The 20,954-nt window shown below is 35.7% G+C and overlaps 1 protein-coding gene across 1 annotated transcript in view; it reads right to left on the bottom strand.

The window, feature by feature from the left end:
* Nucleotides 1-1,228: 1,228 nt before the first annotated feature.
* Nucleotides 1,229-20,954, bottom strand: part of USP34 (ubiquitin specific peptidase 34) — a gene marked incomplete at both ends in the record, with an annotated part of 241,402 nt that continues 221,676 nt past the window's right edge. The window contains 12 exons of the mRNA XM_084235573.1: nucleotides 1,229-1,836; nucleotides 2,026-2,185; nucleotides 3,045-3,188; nucleotides 3,286-3,426; nucleotides 5,508-5,587; nucleotides 12,027-12,150; nucleotides 13,125-13,249; nucleotides 13,367-13,471; nucleotides 14,902-15,009; nucleotides 15,583-15,709; nucleotides 18,428-18,506; nucleotides 20,085-20,242. Coding sequence (XP_084091699.1) covers nucleotides 1,229-1,836; nucleotides 2,026-2,185; nucleotides 3,045-3,188; nucleotides 3,286-3,426; nucleotides 5,508-5,587; nucleotides 12,027-12,150; nucleotides 13,125-13,249; nucleotides 13,367-13,471; nucleotides 14,902-15,009; nucleotides 15,583-15,709; nucleotides 18,428-18,506; nucleotides 20,085-20,242 — 1,959 coding nt within the window. The remainder of the gene's footprint in view (nucleotides 1,837-2,025; nucleotides 2,186-3,044; nucleotides 3,189-3,285; nucleotides 3,427-5,507; nucleotides 5,588-12,026; nucleotides 12,151-13,124; nucleotides 13,250-13,366; nucleotides 13,472-14,901; nucleotides 15,010-15,582; nucleotides 15,710-18,427; nucleotides 18,507-20,084; nucleotides 20,243-20,954) is intronic.

The raw sequence follows: 20,954 nt of genomic DNA, 5'->3' as shown, positions 1-20,954 counted from the left end.
TAGATAAAATGTCAAGTTTACCTTTCCCCTGTTATTCCTTTAAAAAAAAAATCTATTAATTTACATGGAATGAAATTCAAGAACTTACACAGACCTTAACACATTGTTTGAATCTCTCCAACTAGACACTGCATTGAGTTAAAAGCAGCAATCAACCTGAAATTAGGTATTAACCTTACCTCCCCGTAGATGTTCCTGAGTTCCTGAGTACCAGAGTTGAAGTTTCTGTCTTGCTTTTCAGCTATAGTTTAGTCCAGGAATACCAAAAGTAAACAGTATGTTGATACTAGTCCTTTATTTTACTTCAGGATTTTTAAGGTGTGTGGCTCTCAGGTAGTACAACAGTGGCATGTTGCATTGGAGATGTTAGGCTAGGCTAGTTGGCGATACTGTTATGGCTTCTCCGTGCCATTCTTGGTTGGCCTTGCAGAAGTTTCACACTTTGGGATGGAGACGATTGAGAAGTCTACGGGCTAAGTTACTTTTTGACTGGCACTAATGCTTATAATGAAATAGAACATAGTGGGTGGCAAGCATTACCCACTCACAGTGTTCTCATTACTTTAATCTGAGAAGACTGAAGCAACATTTGTAAACAAATGAAAAGTCATCACAATCAGTTTAATTAAGTGCACAGAATAGCAATCAGTCATGTCAATAAAAATAAAACAATTATTTTTACATCAAGTGTGCTTTATTTCCTCCACAGGTATTCTGTTAAATAAAGCACCATTTATATACTGCCAGGCCACAGCTAGAGGATTCTTTACAGAATCAAATTTCTTGTGGTTGTTCCGTATACAAGTAAACTTAATTTTGATAATAAGAACCACAGCGATTGGAGGCACTCTGCCTCTATTATAAGGTACAAAACTGGCACAGAGGACACCATATTATACACAGTAAAAATGCTGTAAGTTTAAATTACATTGTACAGGGCTAGGGAACCCTGTTCTTCCCAGACAGCCTTATTAAATGAAAGCCACTACAGTGAACTCTTAATTACATAAAACATATCCATTATCTGATTGCCCTTTAGAAAGTATACTGAAGATGCAAATTTTTTCATCTGGAGTTCTGCCTGACCAAGAATTATGCCTATAAATCTATCTTGCCATTCAAGCAGAGAGCACTGGACAAAATGAAGCACAAAAACAAATAAGCAAAACTTATACAAACAGCATTGTGGGAAAGGGGAACCTTAAAAGTAGACATGCTACACCTAATGTCAAGAAGCAGCTTGGTTTCCTTTGCCAGATATCCTTGTGACCACATGGATCGTAGATTCAATGGTCCTGCATAGGGTATCTAAAATGTCGTGTTGCTGCATGTGACTAAAGAGTCCTCTGGAATGGCCACAACTAAGTGATAAAGCAGCCTCGGGGTCCTGGGAGGGCACAGTTTGACCATCACAACTTCTCAAGTCAGCTAAGTCAGAGAGAACTGCAGAGATAGAAGTAGAAGGGAATTCGGAGTCTTCCTCAGCTAGGTTAGAATCCTTGGTACAGTGGAGGTCTTTAAATTCTTTACTATCTTCAAATCTACAACTGTTGGACTGTTCTTCTACATGCTGTGACCTGATAGTTGACATGTCTTCTGAAAATGAAGATGAAACTTCCATTCGGTATTCTTTAACAGAACTATTTTCAGGGGAAGGAAGATCTTGTTCAGTTCCTGGGTCGATAATTGAAGAGTCTCTTGTCTCATTGTCTGAAGTGCTAGTTGGGGTCAGGACCTCCCTGGTTTCCGTTTTCATGTCGCTGATACAGCTGTCTACAGTGTGCTCCTCATCACTGCTCACACGTCTTCTTTTAACAGGAGTTGCCCCTTCATCATCTGTGAAAATGAACATCAAAACAACATCTGAGAGGGGTCTTTAAAAATCACACTGGGGGGCGGGGGTGTTTGTGGAAAACTTTATTTTTAGCTTTTAGATGTAGGAGGCTTCACTACATCAGCTACATGGACTGCATCCTTTCCTTTCTTCCCACCTTGAAAGTAATGATACTGCTCCATGAAACTAACCTTTAGTTTTTCTTTCTTTGGCTTCTTGCTCTTGGAGTGAGTTTCTTTGCTGCAGACAAGTCCTGCATTTGCTTAAAAGCTCTTGCAGAGTTGGAATTAGAGCTGGATTTAATTGTTTGGGAGTGTGTACTGAAAGGAGTAAAGCAAGTGCCCGCAGGTCCTACAAAAACCCAGAAAGGAACATCTCAAATTCCAAAGCCAACATTTTGACAGTTGTTTACAATTTAATGTACATGTTTACTTTTCCAGGAATCCATCCTGATTTCTCTGGCATTTTCAGAAGAATGCTGACTGCAAAAAGCCAGTGTTAGGTATTACTATATTTCACCAATTCATTATCTTATGTTCTGCACCACTAAGTCAGACTCAAATAGTGTTTTTCTGAAAACAGAACAGGAGGAAAAACAGGCATTTTATTAAAAAAACACTAGGTGATCCATGGGAAACTTAGGCCTGGTTCTTGAAATCAGTTCGTGAATATATTGATTTCCAGTAGATGTCACAAATATAGTCTTCCTCACTTGGCTGTATAATAATCTGTTCTGGCATGTAAGCATCTTGTTACCTGGAGGATGCTGTCTGATGATGTGCTGACATCACTATCACAGGCAACTATATACAAGGTTAACTAATTCCTTAGTGTTAACTGTCTTTATAGTTAATAGATCATTAGATCAATGGCATAATATTGGGTTGTCAGAAAAGTCATATGACATTTTTTTTTAGCAAAAATGGGTCATGACTTTCCCGACAACTCAGTAGAAACATCTTAAGTAATATTTTAAAGATGTAAACAAGTAGAGAAAGGGAATGTATCCTAATGGCATTAGATCCTGTCTTCTAAGGTAATAAAAACTTGCATTCATAAAAGGCACAGTGAACAAAGTCTTTAAAAATCTGGTCTTTTTTATCATATAACTGAGTTTCAATATTAAAAGTTATGCTAAATCTAAGGCCAAATTTAGAGTTAATGTAAGACAGTTATGAAGTACACGACCATTTCCCTCTACACGTCTTACCCCATTTAAAGAAGCACTTGCTTTGGAAATTTCAACTCGGTTGGTGAAATCAGATTGCAGGCTCTGATACTGATTTATCAAGTTTGTAATAAGGGTGCTGATCAAGTTGGCACAGTTTGCTTCAGAAAACACTTGACCTTGAACCTGAAAAAGATTTTAAAAAAAATTTCCAAAAGGCCAACATAATGAAAAATCATAGTTTATTGGAAGTAACACATTGCATTTCCAAAGTACAACCTACCTTTAGAAGGAAATGTGTCATGAATGTGTAGACAATGTTGTTGTTTAGGAAAGTTCTTTCATCCATTAGGATACATTTTATATATTCTGCAAAAACAGGATCTTCACACAAAAGCTTGATGCAATTTTTTGACATAGCAGACTAAAGTGAAGAGAAGAAGCACTGAATAACTGCAACTATTAAACACTGTTTCTGATATATATCTAAAGTCATTTAAAATCCTACTAGAAAAGCCACTTTTGAACTCAATCTACTAAACTTTCAGCTATAGCAACTGTTGTCCCAAAAAGTTAAAATATTACTATCTTGGATAGTATCAGTGTCAGGGGAAGAGACTTGAACAAATTTTTTTTTTTAATTGGATAAAATGAGATGTATCAAATAGGATTGAGAATGTTTTCTGGGGACCAATTAATGGATGATAGGTAACCAAAGCTCCTACAGAGGCAAAAGACAAATTTTAAGAATTTATTCTCTAAAATGGGTTAAAATATTTACTCTGTAGTCTCATCAGTTATAATTTGAAAAAATGCCCTTTCCCTTCTATAAATATTGCAAGCAAAGGTGAACAAGCAGACCTCTTTTACTCATCTTACACAGTGGGTCCCAATATATGGAAATTTTACTAAAATTTGGTTTCCCTGTTTTCAAATGGTGATGGCTCTTAAACACAAGTAGTATGTCTTTCTGCAGAAACGGTCCCTAGATTTGCATTCTAACCATGGGACTGTTTGCTTACATAGGAGATAAAATAGACATTCTTTAAAAAAATAGGAAAAAGTTTAGATAATATGCACTAGTGTATACTTATGCATTTAATTAGAGTACGCAACCGTGGGACGTAAACTATTCAAAGGCCACCTACGGAACAGAGTTGAGCAGGACCAGGACTCAGGTTTTCACATCCTTGAAAATTGTCTTATTAGACCAGTCAGGGGTTCTGCATGGTGTTTTTTGCATGGTTCTAGAGGACTTCTATAGATTGGTAAGGGCTTTGGAAGATAATGGTTTGACGCTGTCTTAAGGGCAGTTTTGGAGGATAGCAAATTCTATGTTGGGGGAAGCAAAGGGGAGTAGAAGACAGCAGTATAGATAAAACAGTAGGGAAACAACAGGCAATGAAAGAATACAGAAACTAAACAAAAGCAACTACTCAAATCAAGATGAAAAGAACAGTAGCAGTACAGAGAGGGTAAAAGCAGAGATGTTCTCCAATGTAGTGAATAGATGACTCAGCTAATAAAATTCAACCAGCAAGCATTTTGTGAATGCTTACTGTATTAAACTATATGATCAACATATTAGCCTTTCAAAGAGTCCTACCATAAAAAACAAAATGACATTTCTTTAGGGAACAGGAGTTCAGTTAGGGACAAGGAGAGAGAGAAACAGCTCATACAGTACCAGGTGACACACATCCATTAGAATAGAGACTACCACTGTCTAGACAGGAGGCTGTGTATTTCAGATACTCTAATGTGGGTAAAGGTTTACATCAAAGAAAGACTGACAGACTCATCTCTTCCTCAAGGGATGGATAGATGCAACTAGGCAGGAAACCAACAGTTTTTTTTCCTGAAAAAGCTAGAGGGCATTCTTCGTAACCCAAACCAACCAAATGGGACTAACTGACTGATTTTTTCCTCCTCCGGGCTGCCATTCTCCCTGCACAATTTAGCAATCATTATTTAGGTTGGCACTTACTTAGAAGTTGGGAGGACATAGTGTTGCTGTCTGTTCTTAATGACAGTTAAGAAAACAAGAGCATCAGACCCTTGAAAAACTATTCCAAGGTAAAGAACAAGCGCTAAAGGACAGGTGGCTACAATGGTTTCTGCTGGAGCTGTTTGCAAGGTAAAGGGGGAAGCAAGAGACAGATGGGAGAGGTAAGGGAGAGCAATGAATGGCATATGCATTCTTCCTTCCTCTACTATCTTTCTGTTTGGAACTTTTACCATACTGCTTATACTGACCTATAAGTGAGAAATTCAATTACAAACAGCTTATTTGAAAAATTGTTACAAATCTACTGAACTTTTATAAAAAACCTTAAAGGGCAACTGAATGCCCAGTGCTTAGTAGTTATTACTGTTAATCATGTTTTACCTACCAAAATTCTAAAATATTCCCAATTTGCAGCCAGTTTTTAACCCATTGTTCCTAAAATTACTGACATGGTCAGTTAAGACAAAAGACCAAATCATCTAAAACTCTTTCTTTACCTGAGTCTGGCATAGCTCAGTCCAGAGTTTGGGGAACAGTGCAAGATGAAGTGGCAAACCTTCATAGGCAACTAGGACACCTAATATTTGAAAAGAAATCAGAATAGGTTATAAATTATACTACTGAGGTATTAAATGCTGCAGGTACAATATGGCTATTTCTACTCATAATTATGCATATTTTCTTATATGCATATTTTCTATATATGTTTTAGAAATATATGAAAGACTTAAAGGGGAAGAATTGATTCCAATGTCTTAATCAGTGCAATAATTTAGAATGCAGTCACTTTGAATTTATATCCCACTCCTCATTCTTAGAAGGATCTGAGGCAACTTAAAACTTCTTGAGTGCTCAGAACTTTGCCTGGGACATTTATAAAAAAAGGTTACTGCAAGTGGTTCCAAAGCTTTCTAGGATTAAGTTACCACTCTGCACACTGGATAATTTTCATGAAATAAGACTGCAAGGGTTGGGGGGGAGGGTGGGCACAAGGTCAAGAGAATGTAGAGAATAAGAGAAACTATCATCCATAACACTTTTACCTTGTTTCTCCAAAAATAGGAAGACATACCTTTACTGTAGATTTAAGTAAACACTGCTTTAAATCTAAAAGCTTGCTCCTTGTCCCTAGGATATCTGGATATACCATACTTAGACGTATGTCAGATACCTATTTGGAGTTTCTGTGGGTTTAACCTTTTAACTACTCTAGATGTGAAGTATGTCTTTAAGAAATTTGTCCCCTTAGCCTCAAGGTGGCAATAACAGTCAAACTCCACTCCCAACCCCAGGAAAATGTATAATCATGGAGGAGAAATACAAACTATCTTCCTCCAGTTGAGAAAATTAAAAAAAAGTTAGACCTGAAGTTGGCAAATTTTTTCTGTAAAGATCCAAACAGTAAACATGTCTATGTCGTTGCCTTATGATTTCTGTTGCAATTACTCAGCTCTGTAGAAGTAATGTAGAAGAGGCCATAGGTAACACTAGTGAATGGGTATGTCTTCCAATAAATGTTAAGATCTTTGAAAATGACCTCATGTAACTTTCATGTGTCACAACATATTTATAGTAACTGAAGTGAGTTTTTTTTTTAATTAGTAAAAATGTAGAAACCATCCTAGCTTTCAAGCAGCTCAATGGTTACACAAAAACAGGCAGGATGCAACCTCTGGATTAGACCACAGATTTGAGAAAATCATAGACATTTTACCCGCAAAAAGGATCGTAGGCTTCTTTGGATAACTGACTTGGGTGACTGAACTGACTTCCTTTCTATTTTTCAAGATTAACCCTGTTATAAAAAGCAAGAAAACCATCATCTTCTTTATCTTAAGCTAATCTGTTTGTATTGGAAGCATTTATTTACCCACCATGAATGATAACACACAGGCAAATGAGGGCATGTTGTCAAAACTGCTGCTGTAAGGAAGAGCTCCTATGTGCTCATGTTCCTACATAATCACCTATACAAGTAGAACAGAAGCTGGCAAACTGGCAGGTCAAATCTGGCCCACGGCTTGTTTTTGCGTATCATTGTGAGCTAAAAAGGGCTTTTACATTTTGAAAGCTTTAAAAACACAAAAACAGCCAAGCAAAAGAATATGCAACAGATCACAGTGTGACTTGCTAAGTCTAAAATATTTAATATCCAGTCATTTGCAGAAGGAGTTGGCCAACGCTTGAACGATATAGGCTGCCTGTATACTAAAGTCTCTTTATCCCCCACTCCCCCCCGACACTTCAGTTATTCCCAACGTAAAACAATCTTTATTCCTACACAACTACCAAAAAGCTAGCACCATCACAACAAAAAGGCATGGGGGCCTTCTATGATCTATTATCAGCTCCAAGTAGTATTCTCTTACAAATGTCTTCATTTTACAATCGAAGGAAACAACTATGAACTGTTATCTGTCAGGTATGTCAGATGATCACTTAATTTTCTCATCAACTTTGGGAGGCATTATTTCTGCTCCCCTCCCTTTTTTGGGAGCAAATTAAGCTCAATGAGCTCATGTAATCTGCTCAGGTTAATTCCAAAGTCAGTGATCATTAAGAGTTAAAAGTCTCCAGTTATCTGATTCTAAAGTCCATAATCTTTTCAATAATCAGTGTTTTACCAAATGCTAATCATTCATGTATCATTTTTATGACTAACATCGATCACCTCTACTGTTAATATTTAGATAATAAAACATCTGGGAAATTGTAGATTTGGTTACTAAATATTTTTATAATATTGCAAAAGTCAAACACATTAATGCGCTTGATTTTCCCTGATCCATCTTGTATACTACATTTCGGAGAACACTGCTATCAACAGTGAGCTGAAGACAGTTCTTTCATACTCCCACCTATTCACCTCCTAGCTGTACCCTCTTTGGAAGGAAGGCCATTCCGTCAAAGCAACAGAAATTCAGTTTCTAGCATTTTCAAAAAACACTGCAGATCTGAAACATCATGGCTCTTTGACTCAAGAAGAAACACCAATGCTGTTCTGTTCCACTCTCCTTCAATACTTCTGGAGTGTCTCACTACTTTGCACAGGAGATACAAGCACCAGAGTTCTTAAGCATATATCCAAGTCTTGTCTTGGCAAACAGGATGGGTAGGCCTAAAGTGCTGCTTTCTGTGACTTCTCTTTATCCTGTGATAACAGGGTCTACAACTCACTCATCCCCCCCTCCATGAACTAAAACACAATAATCAAAAACTGTTTCAAACATCCTTTTCTCACTTAGTAATATCCCTTATCTACTATTAGAAGTTAATGGGTGTGTTAAGAGAAACATCTTAAAAACTGATTTTGTAGTAAAATGGTGACCAGATGACTGCTGTGAAATATTTCATATGTGTATATATACACACCACTTAGGGGAGGTTCTCCTATCTGAATTCTTATAATTCTTTGTCTAGTTGTCTATAGGAGAAGAAATCCAAGCATTTCCATGGGAAGTGGGTAGCTTTAGTCAATGGATGGAAAAAAGCCCAAGACTAATGTGCAACTGCAAGACTGAATGCTTAAGAGTATCACAAATTTGATTCTTCTACTTCCCCTTTTCTGACTTCATAGGGCTGAGCAACCCAGTGTGGTTATTAACCCAGCTTCCCATGTAGGTTATTGGAAAAAACCTGCTAGCTGTACTAAGTAATATTCACATCCCTATGCTTTTGTAAGTTAACAAACTGGTAACTTATGTCTATTAAACCACTATACATTAATCTAGGATAAATGGATTTGCCCTTGGTGGACTGGAAACAGCTGGCTTCTAACCTGGACTCTATGAATGGCACTGCTCTGAAGAATACCCACCATTTAAGACCTTTTTGGGAAACTAAATAGTCTTTCTGCAATCAGTACAACCCTGACACCACAAAGAAGTGAAGCATGAACAAGAGTTGTGCTTTTAATAATTTAAGCCTTTAATCTGCTTACTTTTAGCAACTATACTTTTTCAATCTAGAGATTTTGAACATCTTGTATTTTCCAGGTACATCATATTACTTGTTAAAGTTATTCTTTCATTTGCTAATGCATCAAAATTTCAAGAACAGTGTTAAAGGTGATGGCCTCATTGCTGAAAAAAATTGAATGATGAAATCTAGGGATTTGTTACTGAGTTTAATTTTACATGTGAACCATGATACCTAAATGATACCATGAGATCTGTAATATAAGTTTTCTACATTACTTAAATTTGTGGTTTTTTTCTTTCCCAGATACGAAACCAATGCATGCTCATTACAGGTAATTGAAACCATACAATAGTTAAACTACAAAATAAAAACATCCCATAATTTAATTTTTATACAGTTGAGAGTACAATCCTGTTTTTTTCTTTGCATGTAATGAGTAATCTTTCCCTTCATTTATAAGAATATGGCTTATTTTCTAATTTTTTCATGTAATCAAGTTAATTCCTTTTTGTTTTAAAGACTATAATACAGATGAGCTGTGCTTTATTTACTCCTTCCGATGGACATGAGTTCCAGTTTTTATCAATACAAAACCATGGGAAAATAAACACCCTCTGTATACTGTTACACACTTTTACGAGTAGAATAGGATGGATTCCTACAACTGGTATTACTGGTCAAATGGCATGGATATCCTACAGTGATAATGCAAAGCTGCCTACCCAAGGTGGCTCCATTCTAAGATCTCTCTACCCATTCTGTTTAAGATGTATGTCATCTAAACTTTATCTCAGTTTCACAGTGAGGGGAAAAAATCATTGATTAATTAGTAAGGTTTGGCAATCTTCTTATATGGTTACCAAACACTTTACTTTTGTGTTTGTGTAAACTGTTCGTGTCCTTTGCTTAAATTAGTTATTTAACACTGTTTTGTATATTGGCAATATTAGGCCATTTATCTGTTAAGAATGCACATATTTTTCTCACTAACACTTTGTATTTGATTACTTCGATCTGTGGCATTTTCCAGCATACATTATTTTTAGTTTTATCTGTAATAAGAATTTTTCATTTTTGTTTCCTGCTTGCTTACTATGGTTATTTCAAATCTCAAGGTAGTATCCATGATTCTATGCTTTTCCTTTTTATTTCTATGATCCTGGTTTTTGTTTTTGTTTTTTTTTTTTTGGTAATTAAATCTTTTAATCCTCCTGGAATTTATATAACTATGATATAACCATGAAAAATTTATTTCTCTGTTAAATTATGAATATTCTGATATATATCTAGAGCTGTGCTATTTAATATCATAGCCACCAGCCACATCTGTATTTAAATTCCATTAAAATTAAGTAAAATAAAAAATCAGTTCGTTGATCATATTTCAAGATCTCAATACTAACATATGGCTAGCAGCTACCATATTGTGGATGATGATACAATTGGTATTGTTTTCATCCTTGTAGAAAGTTCTGCAGAATAATACTTTTAGAGAGAACTAAACACTATGTAAGGCAGCATCTACATTGCTTCACGGTTAAGAGTGATGAATATGGAATATTATGAAAGTTAATTCAGTTAATGTGGACGGCTACGTGCCTGTTCTTTCCTTCTCTCCTTCCCTCCATGCTTAATTTTCCTGAATCTGAACATTTGTGTTGATGAGGAAGATAGTCCCAGAGTAAAACATTCATTATTAGGTCAGAACTATTCAACAAGCTAAAACAGCTCCATATATAACTTTCGGTATACACCACATGAACACAATTAGCAAAAACTTAACTCCTAAGGCCAGCTTCTTTTTTTAAGTCCTTTCCTTATCCATTACTGTAACTGCTGGATGCTTCTCATACTACATCACTGCATCTTCTAGGTTTTAGTTTTATTTACCAAGTGCCATGACCCATTGTGTAATCACAAAATCTGAGCATATCCTCACCCCACCCCACTCCATCTCCACCTCCCATCTTGACACTTCAGCCATATGTACAAAAAACAGCTAATGAAAATAAGTGGAAGAAACTTTCAAATGTGAAGACACTCTAATCACTTACCAATAAAATGGTTTTTCTAAAGAGGAATTATCCCTGACAGTTGTTACCACTTACTTCTTCTTGAACAATGAAACCTTGGATAATGATCCATTGTAAGTATATAATGGATCAAAAAATTTCCATAGGAAGGAGGGGGTTGTGACTGAGAAGGAGTACAAAGGGACTTTCTAGAGTGTGGTATTATTCTATTTCTTGACCCTGGTGGATTTTACATGAGTATTTCACTTCCCATGCTCTGAAACAAAACTGCAGGACATGGGAGAGGATCTTGGGTCACATCCCTAAAGAAGGAAGCAAGAGTCACAGAACCCACAGAGTCTTCAATCTCTGAGGGTTCTGAGATAGGGGGTATCTGGAAGAATGCTACATGTTTTCTAAAGACTTATCAGCTAGAAAAGTCACCCAAAGGTAGCAGTTCTTTTATAGCTCTCAGGCATGTCCTTGTAGAGACAACATTAGTATTACGTAACTCAAGTTTTATCCCCCCAATAATTCACTGATGGTTTTGTTTTCTATATTTCGTATCTTCCCTTTCAAATTTCTTTTCACTCACCTCTCTATTTTACGAGACTTACCTCCTAAACACTCATATATGCACCTCTGTTTCACCCTGGCAAGCCCACTCAGCTTGCTCTTGGCATTGCCAGCTCCAAAGCACAGCTGGCACTATAGCTCTTTTCTTACCCTCGAGATCAGGGCTGAGGAGCCCATCTCTTAAGTCTGCCTCCCTAAGCAGAGCAGTTTTTGTTTTTAAATTCTGCTGGGCAGATGGAGGAGGACTTGGGTGCTCTATATACAAAAGTGATCAGCCCTACTCCATACTCCTTTATAGGCCAGCTGAAACTCTGGGCAGAACTATTCAATGGAAACCAGTAAGTTGGTGTTTTCTTAATAAAAATAAAAATGTTCCCAAGAAAATATTTTTAAACATTCACTTAAAAAAAAAAAAAAAAGGATTGTATCATTTTTTTCCTCCCCTTCCTGAATGGCTAGGGACTTAAAATAATCCAGTGGAATTTACTGCTCATCTTTTATACTTACTCAGCTTAACTAATGTTTCAGTAAATTTTTCACAGTTGATTGCAACTCGGCATAATAGATGGATGAATTGATGATAAGAAAAGAAGTAGTCTAGCAGCATACGATCATAAACGTCATCTTTGCCCTGAAGGTTAAAGATGATAAAATGGTTGCACTTAAATTGTATAATAAATTAAAGAGCATATTTTGTGCAAATGTAATAAGCTTAACTAAAAAGCTGATTAAATATTTAAATTGTATAAGAATCTAGTTTTAAATTCCAAGTTTCTAGTAATGTTATTAAGGTCTTAAAATTGTCACAAGTTTATTTTCAGTGTGCTATCAATTAAAATTACCCATTATTTCTATATACTTTAATAAAGTAAAATTACTGTAGAATTTTAAAATTTGACACTTTAGCTCTATAGACATAGCATCAAGAAGAGTAAATTAAATTTGATTTTTGAAATAGATTCCAAACTATTTCTGTAATGGTTAGTACGATATCCATTATTTTTTAATATTTTATCTTATAAGGACTTAAGTATATTTAAGATCCAAAGATAATGGGCAAGGAAGAATGTGAATGAAGGGGGTTAAGAAAAGATCAAGGGGAAAAATCGTTGAAACATAAACTATCCTGTGTCAATGTACCTTCTCTCTGTAATTTGGAATTAGCATTATTTTAGAATAAGTTAGAGGTCAAGAATCATATTACAAGTGAGAAATCTATCAATCAATGCTATTAGGCTTATGTCAAAGGAATATAATTAAAGGGTAGTAAAAGAAGTCATTGATTATATGGCGACATTTAAACAATAGTAAGTACCTAACATGATTTTCAAGTTTAGATATATAACCCAGTTATAATTTAGCCTAGTGACAAATACTAAGGCTATCAGGCTATTTTTTGAAGGGAAAAAAACTTACTACTTGTGCTTATTGTTGATTTTGCAAATATCCAATCAACATTTCAGAGCACTACAAGGAAAAAGTCCAAATGAATCTAATCTTCTTAGGAGCCACAAAATGGTCATTTAAATTAATATAACTGCCAGAGGGGAAATTTTAAATTACTGTGTACTACAGAAACATGGTTTTCCTGGCACCCCAACATACCTTACTGGTTTCCACCATTGTGGGCAAGAGGCACATATTGAGTTCAGGGCGCGGAGGCCGAATATTGCTTTTCCCTCCTATTAGCTTGATATTTTCTCGACAAGGAAAATAAGGTCCAAGAGACACTAAGACATTAAAAGTGTACAATAAGAATAAATGGAAAAAATAAAATCTCCATGTTTCAGTGTGCAGAAAGATTAAATGCCAACCATATTCAAGTAGTGTGCTAGATGAATACATACTTGGTATATTACTGTGATGGTAAGTACAATGGTTGTGCTGCAGAAATGGAACCAGAGTATGAAGAAAGTCATGGGGACTTAAAAGCACGAGTTCCTTGAGGACGTCTGAAAATAAAAACACAATTTGGGCATTAAAAAAATTGGAGCATGTCTAACTGCCAGTTTCAAATTCACAAATACTATTAGGGTGACAGCCTGCAGTGTGTCAGCTGAAAAGTTTTAATTAGTCTAAAGCTTAAGTTCCTGACCTAGGAGAAATGCTATCTGACCTCCAAATTTAGATCACCAGAGTTACTATCCATGACAGGGCCATCATTTAGAAAGCAACACTTATATTTAAAACTTTCTAAAAATATATTTTCTTTATCCAGGAGAAACATCACGGAGAAGTACACTGAGAGAAACATTTAATGCACTATCTTCATTAAATCAATCAAAGTAGTTTATAAAGAAATCTAAAGTTCAAAGTTCTTTGGATTTGAGGGATAATCCCTAGTCTACTTTTTTAATGTGTCATGATGCTACTAGTTAGATCGATTCTCATCTTTTAATCACATAAAAGTTCAGCCCAAAAAGATAAACTATTGGCAGAGTTTCTGTCAATCAGTTACTGCAATGTGCCCCTCTACTCTTGATGGAAAAGGCTAGACCAGTAATTTCACAGCACATCAGGCCAATGACTGCTTAAACATGATACCCATGTGTTATTCATGTCATTTTGAGAAACTGCAAATACAGTGACAGTCTCCAAACTTAAAAGGTTTCTAAGATAAATATTCAATATAAGTTTAAAACGAGGGGGGGAGGTTAACAGGGATAAACAATCATTTTATTAAACATGTGCAATCAATTAAAAAAATACTAGGAGTCTTAAGAACAGCTGTGAAGAAGTATCTTTATGCAAAAAGAATTCATGGTGAAATAATCACAACCTTTTACCATGTCAGTTCTACTTTGTAAACATTTGCATGATAACCTTGCTTACACAAGATCAGAAGATTTCAAAGCACCAAGAAATCTAGAGATAACCTAAGGTCAAAGGGCACAGATATAAATAAATGATGGTACTACCTTATTGCAGGTTAAGAAACAGAACTCAATTTTCTCAGGCCTTGCCGGCCAGTGTAAGTTACACATTAAAAAGTACAAATGTCGGGCCTCCCTGGTGGCGCAGGCGGCTGAGCGCAGCACTGTGAAGCTGTCTGCAGCCTCTGCAGCACGGGTTCCATCCCTGCCAGCCAGGGAGATACCCACATGTCACAGCAGACCTCTCCTGTCTTACCCGCTGCTCCCCTGAGCAGTGTATTTCAGTCAGTCTGCCTGTTCTGTTCCCCACTCTGTCTCTGGTGAATCCTCTTACCCTCCCGCACATCTGGCTTGTACTCCCGTTCTTGTATACATGAATAAATAAATCTTTAAAAAAAAAAAGTACAAATGTCTTCACATCTTACCAAAAAAAAAAAAAAAAAAAAAAAAAATCCCACAAACATATTCTTCTACTAGATTTTAACAGGTATATTTTCCAAGTAACTTACCTATACAGGCATTTCTAAGTTCTGGAGGGCTATAGGAATTAAGAAGAGTTAACAGTTTATGGGCAAACTCGATTCGCTCCTGCCACTGGATTAATGCTTGTTTCACATCTGCAAATAAAAAGCATTCATGAATATGCCAAGTGAAATCAAACTTCTTCACATACTTCCTATTGTAAAATAGAAAATGCTAACACTAAGAAATTAAACATTTTTGATAAAAGCTAAGTGACTGTCTCATGAGATGGCTACTACTATCCAACTGCCAGATTTTTTAAAACACATTTTTAAATGATAGTTATGTCTCATTTTTTCGGAATTTATTTGAAAGTTCAGAGTTAAACCACCTTACAGGGACACAAGAGAGATATATCCTATAGATGTCTCTTGAAAACTAAAAATGATCTAAGCTAAGTCATGGAAGTACCCAGCTTGGTACTAGTTGTTACTGTACTTGGAAATGTTTTCCAATCATCATAAATCTTGACACTGATTGCTTGCTATTTTTAATGCAGGCATAAAGAAAATATACAAAGGCACTCTGGCTTCCTAATGGTTAACTAGCATCAGGCCCTTCTCTACAAATAAACTGGAGATAAAGACAAATTCTCAAAGCATGGGATTTAAAAGCCATACTTTGTTAACAGTTGAACTAATAAAAATAAGAAGCAGGAATGACCGAACCTTTTCTCTGAAGATATGGGCGTGTAGACTTCAAAACTGAAAGGAATATGGACAGAAGTTCTACTAAGTCTCCAGTCACATGGCAAGCTGTGGCTTCATGATACATCATGTGCAGGGTGTTGAAAGACTACAAGTTGTAAAAAAGAAAAAAGGAAAATAATTTCATTTTTTACTTTATTGACTCATGAAATAGTACTCATCCACTATAACGGATGTTTTCAGATTCAAACTACAATTGTGCATATGCACATAAAGCAAATATAATTGCGTTCTATTACAAGTCAAATTTTGACTTTTGAGAGCAAGCATCCTGTCTTACCCTGTGTTCTATCCCAGAGTCAGTAATGTTGAAACCCATCAACTGAGAGAGGTCGAAAACTTGTATCATTTTTAAGGACTTGACAGAGGAGGTACAGCAAATGCCTGTAATAGTATTGGTTAGTTTTTCTTGCTCTATCCATTAACCATAGCTAGAATAGTTTTGCCTCCTTGAGATACTTTGCTAATTGAAGGATCTTCTCGAACTCAGAAGCAGCTTGTACCAATGACCACCAAAAAGCCTCCAGAGTTAAAAAGCACTCTGTCCCAGTAACTTGTTTTTTTACTCGAAGGTGTCCAACCCCTTCCTGGAGCCCAAGAATGATTTGAAGAATACTGTAAGTTATATTTTTGCTCCACTCCTGTCTGAAGTTAGAGGACAGAAGAAAGAACCAAGTACATTTAATGGCATACACTTCTTGGAAATCAAAATTTTCAAGTCATTTCTTATACAAACTCCTGGTTCAAATTAGCCTAAAATCATCTCAGCCTTTCTAATAATTTTTTTACCCTTAAAAAAAAAAGTAAAATTATTTTATTCAGTTCTTTTAAAATATATATTAACAGACCTCACCTTTGGAAGTCTGGCATTTTGCACATGCATTTTAGCCTGAAAGGGTTTATGATTTAATCAGAATTGAGGGAGGGTTGTTGGTGTGGTGTTACTGTTTGCTCTAAGATTGCAGGCCTCAGAGATTACAAAGCAATAGGCAACCAACAAGAAGACTGGGGACTAAATTTCCTAAAGTAATTGCTTTCACTGATTTTCTTGAGCCTCTGAAGAAAGACAATGGTGAAATGGTTAGTCATACACAAAATGCTTAAGTCTGAAAGAGATAAAAGAGCTCCAGAAGGTAGGAATCAAAACCTTTTAATCAAACTGACATGTTAAGTCTTCTAATTATTTTAAGCTTTTTCCTATTTCATTTTACACTAAACCATCTTTTCTCATCTTCACAAATCAGTTCCCAATAGCCTATACACTATTTACATTTCAAAGTTCAAATTTGAAAGCTCAGAAGCTGTGGCAGTACATAATCTGAAAAATGTACTTGTGTGGCATTTAACCTGAGAGCTTTGAGAACAGGAACTATGTGTGTCTTGTTTTCTGCTGTATCCCCAATGTTTTCTGCTGTATCCCCAATGCCTACCACAAAGCAGACATTCAAATAAGTGATACATGAAAGAAATTCACTACTACTCTTCATATACCTTTTGTTCTAGCCAACCAGAAATATTTGGCATTTCTTAAATATAGCCAGTCATTTTTAGTCCCTGTGCTAATTTATTTATCTAAATGCTCTCCCACTTACCTTTGTATGTCTTAATTTTTCAAAGCCCTGTTTCAAACACATTCTATTCCTATTGTTAACACCATTGACTGGAAAAACTATGCCACCACTTCTTAATTTTGATGGTACTCTAAGCTATATATATATATATATATATATATATATATATATATATATATATACACACTCATGTCTTATTTTCATTATTAAAAGGAACAATGTACTTCTGTGTTCAAGATCTTAAAATTATCTAATATTTATGGATGTTCAAGAGTCATGGAAAGAATGCATGGTTGATTTTAACTACCTGTAATAGTCTCACTGGCTTCTTCTGATGATGCTAATTTTACTTTTTGTAACTATTAAGTAAGGGAGCTTCTGAGAAATTGTTTGCCCTTTACTGAAGCACATGAATTTCAAACTTCTGTCCTTACAATTGAATACAACTAATCTACCTCAAGTGGTTGTTCTAAAAGCAAAATGAGGGGCTTCCCTGGCAGTGCAAGGGGTTAAGCTGTCCGCAGCCTCTGCAGCACGAGTTCGATCCCCCGGCTGGCCAGGTAGCAGCCCACATGGTGCAGCAGACGTCTCCTGACTCGCCCACAGCTCCTTCAGCAGTGTACTTCGGGCAATCTGTCTGTTCTGTTCCCCACTCTGTCTCTGGTGAATCCCCGCACCACCAGCCCTACCTCTGGCCTGTGCCCCAACTCTTGTATGCATAAATAAATCTTTAAAAAATAATGATAATTTAAAAAAAAGTGAGGGGTGCCTCCCTGGTGGCACAGGGGTTAAAGACAGTTATCAAGCTATCACGAGCCTCTGCAGCACGAGTTCAATCCCCAGCCAGTAAGGTTGCTGACCCAACATAGCACAGCAGACCTCTTCTGTCTCGCCTACTGCTCCTCTCAGCAGTGTATTTCAGTAGATCCGCCTGCTCTGCTCCCAACTCTCTCTAGTGAATCCTCTCACCCCTGCACCTCTGGCTTACACCCTAGTTCTTGTATGCATAAATAAATAAATCTGTTTTAAAAAGGAGGAAAGATGTGAAATTACTATGCAAAAAGAAACAGCACTCTAAAAATTATGACCTAGTTATTTCAGGATTAAAAATTTGCATTTACTGATTTATGTAATAAAAATTGAGTCACCTGAAAAATAGTTTACTATGAACTCTAAATACCCACCAAACAGAAGTCTTGGTCAGAACATTAAAATAAGATAGATCTATAGTATACCTCAGTCATGAGGATCAACCCTCGATTAAATATAACAAGAAGTCTGTCTTCATCAGATTCCAATAGTATTCTGAAGGCACTAGAAGAATAGATAAAGTCCAGTTTGAGAATTCCAAATCAAAATAGAAAACACTTAAATGATAAAAAATAGAGGAGTTAATTGTCATTTAGGCTCTCTACTTTCCTACCTTGAAAGATATTACTATGTCTATTTCTTATTGATTTACAACATAATAAATAAAAAACCTCTAAGTGAAAAGTTATTTATAGTGGTGAAAGTAAGGCATGATGGGACTATTTTAAAAGTTCAGTGTAAACAATTTCACATCTATAATGGTTTATCTTCTAAATTAAATTTTATTTAAGATATATTTGTATTGGGCACAGGGGGTTAAGTCTCAGCACTAAGAAGCTACTGGCAGCCACTGCAGCAGGAGTTCAATCCCCAGCCCCAGGGAGCTAACCCACATGGTGCAGCAGACCTCTCCTGTCTCGCTTGCTGCTCCCCTCAGCATAATATTTCAGTAGATCTGATTGTTCTGTCCCCACTATGTCTCTGGTGAATTCTCTCAACCCCCTGCACCTCCAGCCTACCACCCCAGCTCTTGTATGCATTAAATAAATCAATCTTTAAAAAAAAAAAAAGATATACTTGTATTATTAAAGCACTTATTGGCTAGTTATTGGGAAGAAAGAGTTACATAAGGGGAAAAGAACATTAAAAACATGTTGACCTTGAAAATAATTTATGTAATAGACAACAAAAGTAGTTGTATAACTCTTATTAACAGATTTTATTTAAGGGTACTAGAAACTGCTGTTATAGAGCATAATTGGAAATTTTTTTCTTTGAAAAAAGTTTCGAAGAACTATTTCAAAGCTAATTAAGAAATTCTAAATCTCTTAAAAAAAGTTAAGTTGTAAACCTTGAGAAAACAGAGTACTCAAAATTAATGCCAAAATTTGTTGATTAGCATAAGATACTATAATGAAGTGTTCAAGGAAAGTACTACCAAAAAAAGCCCCAAAACAACCTGTACCTAATAAAGGACATCACCTCCAAGTCTTAGATGTAAAATATAAAAGCATTTTAAGAAATTAACCTGCACCTTATCTCTAAGGTTAAAGGAGTTCTAAGTATAGTTTGTGGTAGTTTCTTTATAAAGCCATTTATTAACTTCTATAGCTCTGAACAAGTTATAAAGATCAAGTTCCATTATTTTTGGCGAATTCCTGAAGACAAGAAAGACTAAAGAGAAAGAAAAGCTTATTTACAGTGAGACTCATCCAAAGAGGGAGCATGCTGTTTCTGGAAGGCTCAGTGAACTGTCTAGGAAACAGTTTAGTTACCTTGCTGTAGAGAGGTATCTAATCTTTGGATTTAAGCTTTAAATGGGAAATTGCAGATTAAGATTCTAAGATTCTGATGAAAAAAAACAATCCAAAAGCAAACCCAAACAGAAATGTTCACAAGTAGCTCATTAACTTCCAAAATATACTTTCCTCCAAGATGACTAAATGCATGCTTACACCAAAACTTCTAAAAACTGATAAGTTTTTTCAGTTATGAATCCTTATTCCTCTTTTACTGTCAAAGGGATGGTGGTACCCATGCCCTCATCAATTGGAGAACAAAAATGAGCAGAAAATCTTTTACCTTATTAAAGTAGTCCAGCAGGAACGGCCATCTAAGCAACGTAAGTAACAACTTATGGTTGTTTTCTTAAACTGTTTAATATCTTCTAATTCTTCTTCTCTCATATCTGGTCTCTGAGCTATAAACAGCTGCATCAGGTTAAACAGTTCTTCCACTGCCTAAAAAGGGTAAATAAGTATTATGGTGATTTTTTGAACCTACACCTCTACTTCTCATTTCTAATATTATGATCATTAGTGAGCCTTCAAAATTATACAAATAAGTTGGATGCTACTACCATTCATAAAGTCAAATGAATTATATTTAAAGATTTTCATATAATGTTCACAAAAAAAAAGAAATCTTTTAAAAAGATATCGAGGATGATTAAAAACTACAAGGAAATATAGATCATTTTCAGTCTTACTGTGTTTAAACGACTTGTTTCATAAATTCAAAATGTATGCCCAGGGATATACTACACCGATGCTCCCAGTTCTTCAATAAATGAGAAATCGTTACTTTATTAGAAAAATTTTACACTCCTAAATTACACTTGAATTAGTACGGTTTCTGAGAGAATCCCTTGTGTGAACATTTGAAATGATCTTACCTTTCTAGATTGATCGTTAGTTTAAGTTATGGATAAAGTATGGAAACCAACATTTTAGTAAAAATGTGATTTTATAAATTCATTTACTTCTGGGTACATTATGAAAGGGTTGCTCTTCTAACACATACTTATCAATGAACTGAAACTCCTAGCCTCATATTTTTCATGGTAAAACAGATTTAAGCCCCATTTTCATGAAAATATAATAAATTCTATCATAAATGATGATATATTTCATTGATGTCAAAACCAAAAAACTAAGGGTAGATGTTTTAACT

The sequence above is a fragment of the Talpa europaea genome (genome assembly GCF_964194135.1).
Source record: "Talpa europaea genome assembly, chromosome: 6".
In the NCBI taxonomy this organism is placed as follows: domain Eukaryota; kingdom Metazoa; phylum Chordata; class Mammalia; order Eulipotyphla; family Talpidae; genus Talpa; species Talpa europaea.
This window is presented reverse-complemented; position numbering and strand designations above follow the sequence as displayed.